Raw genomic sequence first — 13,149 nt, 5'->3', positions numbered from 1 at the left:
ACTCCAGAACAGGTGTTGACGAATTTGTATCATTTTCTGAATGCCGTCAGAATCCTGCAACTCCCACGCGCATGTTTTTTTCCCTTCTTTTTTTTCGGTTCCGCCAGCAGTTGGCGCCAGAACCTACTCTATTTGGCTGTGGTTGTTAAAATGAAATGAAATGAGGGCATATTTACCCAGGGTATCTGGGCTAAGCTCAAGAACTTGTTTCCAGCCAGGCCCTGCTCATAGAACACATTTCATCGTAGTGGTTGATGCCTTGTTCAAGGGCATTTCAGCGGTGGTAATTTTTAACGTGTCGGACGGCTGGTTCGAACTGGGAACCTTCCGGTATCTAGACCGCGCCGCTATCCGTTCGGCCACCGCTGTCACTGTTAGTGACAAATAGCGAGAATGGCATAGCATAGGAGCCGAATACGTGCAATTATGGCATAGGCTAGGAGCTGAATACAATTAAAATAATTCTAGGGGCACACAGGACTAGCCTGGCTAATAAGCCAGACTAATATCACACAACACTGTCGCGGTATATCAGTCTGGGCTGGCTCGCGTGCTACTGAGCCTCGCCAGACCGTAATCCGCTGGTAGGCAACTTTTTTTTGCCAACGGCTGATTCGGTCTGGTTTATTAACCAGGCTAACACAGGACAGAGCTAAAAGGGTCCCGTAAAGATGGCATTGGCATCCATAGATCTGATTTCTTAAATAAATACATAGGCCTAATGCCTGTCCAAGTGCAGCCCATATTTCCAAGCAGCTCCCAAGTTGAGGTAGAATTAAAATGTTCCATCCACTTCTGTTGCACTATTTTCCAATCAACGCTTAATGAGTTTCTCATTTATTTGATCATGATTATTTTATCAGACGTCAACATTAAAGGGCAAATGTGACAGCGTCACACTGCCATCTAGTGGAATAAGCCTGTGTGTGTTGTGGAATAAGCCTGTGTGTGTTGTGTGTAAGCAGAGGACAGAACGTGCCAAGTTCACCCAACCATTACAGTGCCTCAGCTCCATTTTGAGTAGGTAGTGTACTCAAGTGATATTTGGTTAAAACAAAGCTTTGTTAAAAAAAAAAGGGTAAAGGACTAGTATATTCTGATGGAATCAATATGCTATAGAGCGTTTGTTCAGTAACAGCAGGGCCCAGGGTCTCCTCAGTAACAGGGGTCTCCACAGCTCTTTGATTAACACAAAATGCATATTCAGGACAGTACAGTAGCCTGCCAATCAGGAGAGTACCGATTTATCAGCTTCATTTTAGTGTTCTAGTTCCAATCTCGTCTGCTCTTTTTTGTCTCATCACTTCCAATTTCACTCATTTAAACTGGCTCCCGAGTTCTCCATCGGTCTATCCTGATTGGATAAAATTGGTACCTCGACTTGAAAAATGCATACTTTGATTAATAAAGAGCTGGAGAGACAACCGTTACTGAACAAACACTGAAAGCAATGAATACTTTCCGAATACAGAGCCATTTGACCTTACTTTAACCAAATAAAATCACCCTACCGTTAAGTATACAAGACATATTCCCATCAATATAAAACATTTTCAGAATAAATTTGTATGGACACATTATTAAAAAAAAATCACACCCGTGTGAACCGAGTGGTGTAAGGTCTTATATAGCCTGATCAGCTGTGGTCTGACGTAATGAAATCACACCCGGGTGAACTGGGTGACCGTAGCAACCGTGCTCATTTTTTGAGCACAGACAGACTAACAAAGCCAGTTGTAGGAGTGGTTTACACCACTAAAAAAAAAAACTATATAATTGAAACACATTAGACTTGATAAAAACATGAAACTGCCTTGAGGCACAGTCTTTATTCAAAAATATATGAAGTAGCAGCATTTCACTTAAAAAGAAAAAAGAAAATCATAAATTTCGGTGGTGGAATGAAATGGAGGTGTTAAAATAAAACACAAAAGTTAAATACAATCAATATTATAGCTTCGTAAGCTTGGCGTGTTCACTTGTCCATTTACTGTAAGTAGCCAAGCTACTGGTCCCAAAGTAAAACATGGCCATGTTGTCCCAGCAAAATGTCAAGATTGGAACAAACTGGAACACGAACACACACACACACACACACATGCATACACACAACCATTTCAACCTTCGTAATGCAAAGCCCACCTTTCATAGCAGCATAGAGCCATGGATGACCCTAGTAATAAGTTTGTTTTGGGGGGGGGGGGGGGGGGCAACTGCGACCACCATTCATTAAAAAATAAAATCTGAGTGATACAAAACACACATGGTAAAAGCACTCAACCAACAGAAGAGACTTGCCAATATAAATGTCCAATCGATCAGTTTTGCCTCGGCATAAAAAAATATGATGGAGGCATCATCCACAAGTATGCAACTTGTGGTTGGCAATTCATGAGACTGCATGGATACAATGCAACAACGCACTGAAGTTCTCCAACTGGGTGATAACCACAAAAAGCCCTCCTCTTAGGGACCTTACACACCTGGAGCGTTAACGAATAAACAACCCGAAAATGCAGCAGAGATTCACATTTCATTTAGTAAAGCCCAATTCATAGAGATTGCTCTTATTTGCAGTGAAACATCGTTTGCGTTTCTTTATCGCCACGTAATATTTGCATTCTGCATGGACGTACTCGTTGTACAAACAGCAGTGCGACAGCAATGAGAATTAATGGCACAAAAATAAACACTCTCGGTCTGTAAGGTCCTTCACTGGTCTGGTTCGATCAGCAGGCTAAACATAGATCAAACGTAACAGGAGAGGCATTAGAGCCATTTGCACATCCCAAGTCTGTACTGGTTTCCGCCATTTTGCCAAATTCTATGCAAATGCATACCGCAGATTTAAAAAGCTCGTGTCCTGGACTGGTGGAAGCAAGAAATGCCCCTTATGAGTCCAGTCCACCACACATTAGTTAGTCCTTTCCAACTCTGTGTGAAGATCTGTACAGGTACTGCACATGGATAGATCTCGAAAAGCTTCTCTGATGTTCTTGTGTCAGCTTCAGCATCTCACTCTGCTATTGTAGAGGTTGTGGGTCTGGGGAGGGAGGGATCCTTGATCTGATTTTGGGGACCATAATGGCGGTAGCAGCTTCTTCGCGCGCATCTTCAGACTTTTCAATGCTAAGTGGTGGGGTCAAGACTCCAGAGGGGACAGCACAGTTTCCCTGTTCTAGCTCAGTTTCCTGGTAGGTCTCCACTTTATCCTACACACAAACACATACACAATGTGATTAACATCATAAATGTTTTAAAGGAATGGAAAAGAGTAATTTGTATGGGAGTGACATGAGAATGTGTACAGTCCAACTGCATTTTGGGAGTAAACATGACTACTATTGATTTATTCAAGGGATATTTGGGTCATTTCATCGTTAGGCTTATGTGAACACCAGACAATTTTTAGTTGTTGCTCGATTCAGTATTCACGGTGCCCGTGTTTCTCACATATTAGTGGAACAAGATCAGTCACCAGAAAAAAAGGACGGGTGGTTTCGATGAATCTAACCTGGATAAAATGGAGTTTGAAGTTACAATGGCTCCTGCCCCATGGCTTGACAAGGCTTACCAAGTCAGTTAGGAGGTTTACTCATGTAAATGATAATTGTACAATCGTTTGTGCATTATGACTATCACTTTAAAAGTTACTGTGTCAAATCTTACCAGCCATGTCAGGTAGGCTGAATGGGTCTGGATGTTGTGCATGTCGTCTGCAGGTATTCCAGCAAATGTTTTCATAGGCGAAGCACCACCTTCCCTCAAGGCCAAGGCAAAAGGCACCATCCACCTCACACACTCCTCCACATCCACCCGCTTCAGAGCTGCACAGGCACAAAGAGAGACAGTGAGTCAGAGGGATGGACAGAAATGTGACATGTAATTATATAAATCGTCAACAGTGTCGCTCATAATAAATACCATATTTTCAAGTAAACATCGCAATGCATGTTCACAATGCATTGCGATTGCATTGTGAATAAAATACTTTTTCATTTATTCATGCACAACCTTTTGGCTATGAAGCCTTTATCAGGACTCCATGAATGCTTTGTGACCATGAGGAGCGTGTGACCATTTCTTTGTCTAAAGATAATTGTTGGGGCCAAGTGGTTATGGCTATGGTGCAGAGCATGTGAGCGGAGCAGCTGCATTTTGAACAGAGCGCGGAGCAGGTTTTAAAATGGTGCAGAGCGCCTTCCGGAGCGAGAACTGTCCTCCGCTCCGAGCCGCTCAGTGCTCAGTGTTTAGAATGTAACGCGTTGATTTAGTGTGTGCAGAGCGCACAATTTAACTACTATTAAAGTGTACTGAAAAATTGGAACATTCATCAACGTGTGATTCGTGTGGTGACTGACAGTGCCATCAAGGCATTTAACATCCTCCCTGACGTTTAAGGAGAAGTGGAGAAAGATGATGATGAAGTGGTGGTGGAGGAGGAGGAGGAACCTGCATTAGAGTTCTCATCAGGCCTGAAAATTAAAGCCCGGCCCTACCCTACCCTAACTGGGTCGGCCGACCCTAACAATTACCATAAAGTTAGGCCCGAAAACCTGAAATGGCCCAAATGAAGGAGAGAGAGAGAGAGAGAGAGCTAGAGAGAAAAAAGCTACTATATGGCCATTGGCCGCGGCGCCGTGTTTCAATTGTTATACAGAGAGACGGGGAGAACAGACTTAATCGCAGAAATAACGGATTTAAATCCTCTGAAGTTACGCAGTTATGTCCAGTCCCCGTTCGCAAAGTGCAACAGTCCCGTATTATCATTATCATCATCAACTGCCAACTTGGCTAGTAGTTTACATAAATCATTGCCTCTCAACCCCATACGCGTAATGTGCGTCACAGACTGTCCATAAGAATAGACATACAAATTACCAATGCACGACAGGTACAATAAGCATTTTGGAAACTAAATAGCCTGTACAGTAGACTGTAACATTGCGTGGTCATCATGTAACTTGCCTGTATCTTACGTGTATGCAGTGAACATTAACGTTTACGTTATATGGAGCGTTTACCGCAGTGACGTTGGTTGATTAGGTCAGGACGACATTAGGTTATTGTTATTGTGTCCCCAGTTTGATACTCTTCTACTCTACTACACCGAAGATAAATCCTAAAATCAAAATGTCCTGGTACCAACACAATCCTCCTCTATGCCCCTAACCCATAGAATAACAACATTTTCAAATATGGATTAAACATGTTTAATGGCAACGCCGATTAGTACCGACCAACAAGCGTTTCTGCAGGACCCTAATGCACGTCAGAGAAGAGTAGCTTTGAAATCTTCAATGCAAAACTCTATAGACGTCAAATTTGTCCGAGACCAGTGTGGTACCAGTGAGAAGCCATTGACTTTCAAGGGACCCTGGATGTCGACATCCCAAATACAACATCCCGAAAGGGGCTACTATACCCTCAGTTTGTCTATTTTGGAAGATCGGATGGACAGCCAATTCCTTTACCTGAGACGGTCTCCACAAGCTCCAAGGAAGAGAAATGAAACAGAGCTGAGGCAGCAAGAACTCCGCTGGAGAACTCCAGGGATCGCGTGTCCAGCATACACAGATCCAACAGCTTGGAAGAGAATATAGACACAATTGAAAATGTATTTTTATGAAACCAACAAACAATAAAGCCATCTAATGCTGGTCTCTATACTGCCTCCCCCTGGTCAGCAAAAACAATAAAGTAATCTCAGGAAATGTGAGACACTGCCCTTTTTAGAACACAGAATTGGTTATGTTGATACGATCATATTCAGAGAGAAATGGATACATTTATGACTAAAGGGTTTCCATTTACCGACATATTGCTTTTTCTGATGATAGAGGTGTGTGTGTGTGTGTGTGTGTGTGTGTGTGTGTGTGTGTGTGTGTGTGCACGCACGCACGGATTGGGGGAAATCCTGTTCCCTGGGACAGAAGCTTGTATAGTGCTTGTACTGGTGAATATATCACATAAATCAGTGTAGTGTATGTATACAAGAGTGTAACCATAGTAGGACTTTTCCATTGTGTGTGTACCTCAGAGATCTGTGTGAAGGTGTCCTGGGGGTATCGGCGGATGAGCAGCTCCTCCTCCTCTTTCAGATAGGCCACCTGGACGTAAACATTGAGCCAGGAGATGGGAGTATGAGGGCTTAAACTCCACCCCAGCTCCTACATCACAAAGAAAGGCACACAGAGATGTAGAGACATGATTAGAAGGGGAAACCGAACAGAAAATAACTACTGCGTGATCAACATTCACTGCTTACAATAACACAAGACAACTGGCAAAACAAAAAAAACAAAAAAAGGATCAAACATTATCAAAGTATATAGATGTATGTTTGAGTGTCCCATACCTTCATAATGATCAGTTCCATGCTGAGAATCTCATCCTCAGTGCAGGCTTCGTCTGTGACGTAAGCAAACTGGTGCAACTTCGGCGGGTACATCTCCTGAAGAGTGAAAATCCGCCATCAGTAAAACATCTCCTAAAACAGCGTTTTAAGCATGGTCCGAGGTCGCCGTTCAATTTTTAGCTAGGTTGCTAGGCAAGTAGCCAATGAACAAATTCATAGCTTCAGTGGCACGCTGTTCGTCTGTGGGCATCTGTTCCCTACTGTAGCAAGTTAAGCATCATTATAAACTTCAGTGTTGATTCGTGTTGTGGCAACTTCTGTTCTCACTCAGCTAGAGTGAGTTACACCGGGCTCTGGGAGTTTTGATTTCATAACATTGTGCACTTAGCCATGTAAGCTGCGATTGGTTTACAATGTAGTCTACAATGTAGACCAATGAGAGAGATTACTCTACATTGTGGGGTGTGATGGTGTGGTCGAAAGCCTAAATACAGACTAATCTTTCTCAGGAAAATACAGGTTAATTTAAAAAATAAGTACGTGGGAAATAAAATACAGTACACACTTAACCTAGCCTTAGAGCATTCAGTAACTGGCTGGAGATCCAGTCTTTCCAATTATTTGTTCATACTGCGGATCACTTTTAGTATTATGATGTATTTGATAGGGACAAATAAAAATGCACATTGACAGACTGAATAATACACCATTATCAGATGTGCTGAGTCATAGTGCCTGTAAATTATGCACATTTTAAACACTCAACCTAAAAGATAGCCTGATGAAGGCCGAAACGTTGCGGTTTCCCTATTATAAGTTGGTTTACTGCATTTGAAGACAGTGTGCGGGTGTTTGTTCCATTTTTCAGACTCCTTCACAAAAACATATCCACCACTTTCCCATACATTTTCTGAGTAAGATTCCACAGGTCACTACCTCCACTTTGGCAGCGATGAAGAGGCAAGCAATTCCTATCAGCTGCAGCATCGATTTAAAGACGTTGCTCTGCGTTGCCATGTAACGATCGAAATAATCTTGGGCCAGGTGGTACGTCTCACGGTGTAGTTTGTATGCCTCACACACCTAAAGAAAGAAAAAAGCATTAATACAGTCTGTCAGTTTGTTGGACGAAACGACATAAGGTGGTCTCAATCGAGCTATATGGATAAACACATTTATATTTTGTATAAATGTATATACATGCGACATAGCCAATAATTGTATTGGAAAATGTGAAGACATTGTTTTGACCAACAGCAGTCACAGGCTCACAGCTCTCATTCAACTTCCAAAAAGTGAAGGTAAGTCACGGTTGAGTTACTATAAGTCATAGGCCTACTGTGTAACATTTTCAATTAGTTATTTTCAGTACTGTGATGATATAACTAGTATAAGCGTCGGCTCATAATTTAATTTTTTTATAACGCATTTATAATTTCTGATTATGTTTGATCTTATATATTGAAGTGTGCTCAGTTGGTTAAGTTTCCTTAATTTTTGCCTAGCAGTTTGTTATAAAAAAAAATTGTTTAAAATGTCAGTGAAATTAGTCACTCCTCACATCTCTAATGTGCAGTGAACGCTGATGCATAAAGTACATGCCATCACAAAATCTGGGAGGCGCAAATGTCAGAGTTGGTGACAAAATGTACATTGTGGCTACTTTGAGTTTGAAAGTTATCCTCATCACCTAACTGCCATTCCCCCAACAATCCAAGCTAAATTGTAATGACCAAAACGGCTGAGTGTAGCATCATCAAAGTATTGTTCCAATTTTTACATGAGTTTACGGTGGAGTAGATGCTTTAAACTCTAGTGTTAAAATGGACCATTAAGGAGCAACCAGAAGATGTAAATTCAGTTATTCCGCTTTCATACCACCTGATGTTGCTCTGATGCAATTCATTTCTGATAAAAGTCCCAGACGACTTTCTGCACAACTCAACCTTTTATGGCAATTATTAAGAGCCACGTTTGCTTTATGGTGTGGAGAAGAGCCAAAAGCCCACATCATAAGGACACAGTGGATACGCTCTTTACTGGCTTTCATCAGGGCTAATCTGATTTGTTGATCATGGCTTGCATAAAGCGCTCACTAATCCAACAGATATTGCATCTCATTCATCTGCAGCACATCCAGTAGATTAGCAGCATTTCACATGCGGGCCATTGCGGGACAAATGTTATAATCTTTCAGAAACCATGTTCTTCGTCCATCCCACAAGGGAACGTCTGCCATATCAAGTGAACCACAGTCTTAAAAAAGAAAAACGGTGACAGACCCAGCACCTTTCAATGGAGTTTGAATTGACACATTTCTCTAGGAACAGCATGCCATAAATGTACAAAGTAGAAATGCAACAGTAGACCTCCATGAGCCAGTCCAGGAGAATGGCCCTCATCTTTGGTTGGAGATGAGGATGCTTCTCCATGAGGTGGACATCCTTGGTGTAACTCTTGTCCTTCTCCAACATGTTGTGCCATACCACATCCTTACTCGCCCAGCTGAAACAAAGGGAATGATAGAGATGCACATGAAACAATGGTTACAGCTTAGGTTGTCACATGACTTGTTTTCAGAAGTGTGATGAGGAAAGATTAGATCCTACACAGAACTATTTAGTATATTTTGTCTTCATTGTGCAAGTACATCTATAGATCAAGTTCCCAGAGGAGTTTGTCTGAACCTACATATAAATACGGAAACCACTGCCCGGGGGCACGTGTATCTCCAGAGTAGGCAACATGGAGGCAAGCTTTTGCAGAAGCATAGCGGAAGCTTGCCAAGCTTCTGCATGCGTAACGGAAGGGGACCAATTAGGTTCAGTAGACCAATCAGACAGGCAATGTAAACGTTTGTTTTCTCATGCCAATAAAGCTCATTTGGATTGAATTTATAAGTCCTGGAAAAGACGAGCTGTGATTGGCCAGTAGTCACTTGAGTGGCAGTGACACAGGCCTTCCGCTTGACTTCCACCTAACGCTGGAGACACATGGCTGATGGCTCAAACGAACTGCAGCGGCCAATGAGGTATCGATTTTTGAGCGGTGCTTCTGCTCCATTACGCAGCCATGTGTGTATGTATGCGTACATACATACTTACGTAAGGCAGCGGCTCAGGCCGGGTTAGAGTGGCTGGATTGTAACCGCAAGGTTGCCAGTTCGAACCGAGGCTCACCCAGAGTTAGGGTCGAAGTGTCCTTGAGCAAGACACTGAACCCCTAATTGCTCCTGATGTGCTGGTTGGTGCCTTGCATGGTTTCCGCTGCCATCAGTGTATGAATGTGTGTGTGAATGTAATGCACAATCTATGTAAAGCGCCTTGGATAAAGGCACTATATAAATGCACCATTTACATACATGTATACACACATTTTATCCAAAAATAATCACAGTACAGTAGAGCACAGTACACTACAATACAGTACAGTAACTATAACAATAAATGTATAGTTGCACCGCTCACTTCACACAGGTGAGATTTTGGTCTATTCCACATGCTTCTCAATGGATTGAGCAATTGACCTCAACTTACACGCAGCCATTGGCATATGCAGTGATGACGCCCGTTTTTCACTTTCCTAAAATGTACGCCGTTTATTAGCATTTGTGTAAACACAGGCGATTGGGATGGATCTATAGTCATGGTTACAACTGTGCAAGGTATGGGAGCTCTAGTGGCTGGCTACACCAACTTGGGACACATACACCATTATAGACTTTAATTTAGGGCCCGTGTCCACAGACTGATTTATGAGCATGCACATCGACACCTGCACTGTTCGAATCCACATTGTATTAGCTGTTTATGCTAAAGGGGTTAGCTTTACCCATCAATGCAAGTGTCGCTGAGCTATGCTGCTCCGACATTCCAGAACTATTTACGATCTCACACGGGTTAAAATGTACACAACAATATTTCAAGTATTTTCAGCGTGATTCGGCTGCGGCGAAAAACCTCCCTCTGTGAATGACAAGGAATGTGGAGCGGCACCGTGTGAGTGTGTATGTGCGTGGTAACTGTAGGGGCTAGTCAGAGGTCGAGTCATAGGAACACACACCGGTTATATTGAATTCCGATCGTTTTGAAACTGGACAGATTCAGAATTGATGTGTGACCTATTGAAAAAATGTATATACAAGAAAAAGAAAATCTGCACATAAGGGATAGGCTAATATGGCAAATTGAATGACCCTCATACATCATGGCGCCTGTTTTTCCAGCACGGGAGGCCGGGTCCCGTTGAGGCCGGCAGTGTTTCCAAACTTAAACTTTATGAAAATGTGCTTATGTGGAAAGTATCAGTCACTTATTTTTCTACAACAAAAATGCAGTGTACTGTACATACACCTTGTGAATAAGTATCACAGAAGTAATCTAGTACTAGTACTACTAGGAGAATCGCATTCAAACTGAACTCACATCTGAGTTCAATCTATCTGCACACAGGAGACAGAAGTACGTTTGAGTAAACTGATTGATTTAATTCACAAATATCAGCAGGCAGGAAACTGTACTAACCACAGTGTAGGGAGTGGGGACGAACGAACAGGGGTGACAAATATGTTGCTGAAGGTGTACTGGGGGAAACCAGCACTTCTCATGGTAACCGGTTGGTCCTCTTCGTGCTCCGGTGTGGGGATCCACCTGTGTGGACTTGTGTAACCAGCGTCAGGACTCCAACCCAGCTGCATATGTAAGAAGAGTAGATGGAAGGCAGGAGAAATGGAAAAACAAGGAAAGAGGGTGAGAAAAATAAACTTTACAAAAAGATCTCTAAAAGAGAATAAGAAAGAAACAACCCCACACACACTCATTTCCAGTGGCAGAAAGTAATGCAGCAGAGGACTGAGCATTCAAGTTTGTATATACATTTATTGAACTGGAGAACACGCAGCAGGTTCTCCATTTGATCTGACATGGACCACTTGCACTGTGCACATACATAGCCATGACAAGTGAATATGTTTTATGAAGAATGGAGATGCATTTGATAGAATGGTGAAAAGTGGTGAGAGATAGCTACCTCAGCATTACGCTGACATTTCTTCTTTGTCACCATCTCTTCCACCTCCGCATCTGGATCTTGCAAATACTGCATAATGGACAAAGATTTTAGAGGTGATTCAGTTTGCAGGCTAGTTCAGATATATAGCAGAGACCTCTACTCTAAATCAAAAAAGGACTGAATGACTCAAATTCATTGGTGAGCATGGTTCTTCTCCAAGGCATTGCGCCAAAACATGTCCACAAATGAATATGAATCTTGTTGTCTCTTTTTCAGTCCTTTTGTTTTAATTCGGAGTGCATGACTGTCTTTTTCTATAGTATTTTTGGAGAGCCAACACACCACTCTAGTACAAACTGTGAAGACAATAATAGTGTGATGACTGTAAAAGGCCAGGTCAGATATCAGAGATATTACCACTTGTCCTGTTCTTTAAACACAATACTGATTTGTATCAGATTCAGTACCCCCCCCCCCCCCCCCCCCCAACCAACACACACACACACACACACTTGAGAAAACTAGTTGTTCCATTAAGACAGTGACTATATCATTCATGCATTTGAGTCATTAGCCTAACTAAGTCTCAAACAACAGTATGAAGTTTAGCTTCCATCCAATTATTGCTCAATCCAATAATAATAATTAGCCTTCAGGTAGCTCGTTGGCTAACTTTGCAGTATACTTACAACAGCAACATCTGCCTTCCTCTTCCTCGAACGGGTTCCATGTTCCCTGGGTAGTTGTGGGACTGCAGACTGCGACTCTGTATTTTGCCTACAACAACAAAGTAGAGACGAGTTAGAAGTGCAAAATGTATTGTGCTATAAATGAGCTATTTTGACAACATCTAGCTCAGCTGTTTCTATGCGAAAACAATCGTTTGTACTTTCTGTGCCGAGCTAATTAGCAGGATGGCTAGCCTCATCAGCTCATAACTTCTCAGTTGATTGATATTCTTGACAGATCGGTTGTAATACAGGCTAAACTCACCTTTTACCAAGCATTATACTCAAACGCGTGTCCTCCACACTCCGAGCAAACCTGAGAACAAGCGGCGTGTTTTTATTCATTTTATTTCCAGTTTTAACAACACATCACCCACTCCCAACCCCCACCTCTCTCTTCTGACAAAGCCCAACTCAGAGAGGCGCGGGGAAATGGAGATGGGACTCGACGTTACAAGATCAAAAATATGCACTAAATACATCAAATTTCGTCGTTGGACCAGACAACCCGTAGCATGTGACTCTATGCTATGCGGTCCGCGCAGTAGTTTGACATTTTCTTATTGAGAAGTTACTTATTTTTCACAAACTTTGGACAGATGGCCACGGTTAGTTAATGGCCGAGCCGTGCACAGCTGGGGTGACTCGTTTTCTCTAATAACGTTACACTGCAGGATAAATGAATGCACCACACACAACGGTCAACATCTATACCATTTAAGAAGGTTGAGCAAAGTTGCAATAGCTTTAGGTAGCGTTAGCTTAGACCGAAAATGTGGTTAAAATCCAAAGGTAATCACGGTATCGTCGTAACATTAATCACCTCAAGATTCCAGTCCTTGAAGTTCACTCCTAAGCAGCACCGATCAAATAAACAAACAAGACACTGCCAATGGAGCTATAGTTTGATGTTCTGGTAGGAGAGGGACTTGATCGTGGCTTTTCGCTCCTGCAGACACTTTTGGGTGTGTATGAAGAACCCGGCAGATTGTTACTTCTTCTGAGCTGCTGGCGCGACTATTTTGCGCCTTCTCTGAGAACAGATGACTTGAT

The 13,149-nt window shown here is 42.4% G+C and overlaps 1 protein-coding gene across 1 annotated transcript; it reads right to left on the bottom strand.

Annotated features, from left to right (window-relative positions):
• Positions 1-1,796: 1,796 nt before the first annotated feature.
• ccne1 (cyclin E1) lies at positions 1,797-13,137 on the bottom strand. Its single transcript, XM_079497229.1, has 12 exons — positions 12,920-13,137; positions 12,362-12,412; positions 12,058-12,145; positions 11,387-11,455; positions 10,882-11,048; positions 8,728-8,863; positions 7,295-7,441; positions 6,359-6,454; positions 6,036-6,170; positions 5,475-5,586; positions 3,670-3,827; positions 1,797-3,212 (listed from the first exon to the last, which is right to left on the bottom strand). The coding sequence occupies exons 2-12, from the start codon at positions 12,373-12,375 to the stop codon at positions 3,024-3,026; spliced, it is 1,311 nt and encodes a 436-aa protein (XP_079353355.1). The 5' UTR covers positions 12,376-12,412; positions 12,920-13,137; the 3' UTR covers positions 1,797-3,023.
• Between the last annotated feature and the right edge of the window lie 12 nt (positions 13,138-13,149).

Source organism: Electrona antarctica (assembly GCF_951216825.1).
Source record: "Electrona antarctica genome assembly, chromosome: 3".
Classification (NCBI taxonomy): domain Eukaryota; kingdom Metazoa; phylum Chordata; class Actinopteri; order Myctophiformes; family Myctophidae; genus Electrona; species Electrona antarctica.
The sequence above is the reverse complement of the archived record's forward strand: the minus strand, read 5'-3'. Positions and strand labels throughout refer to the sequence as shown.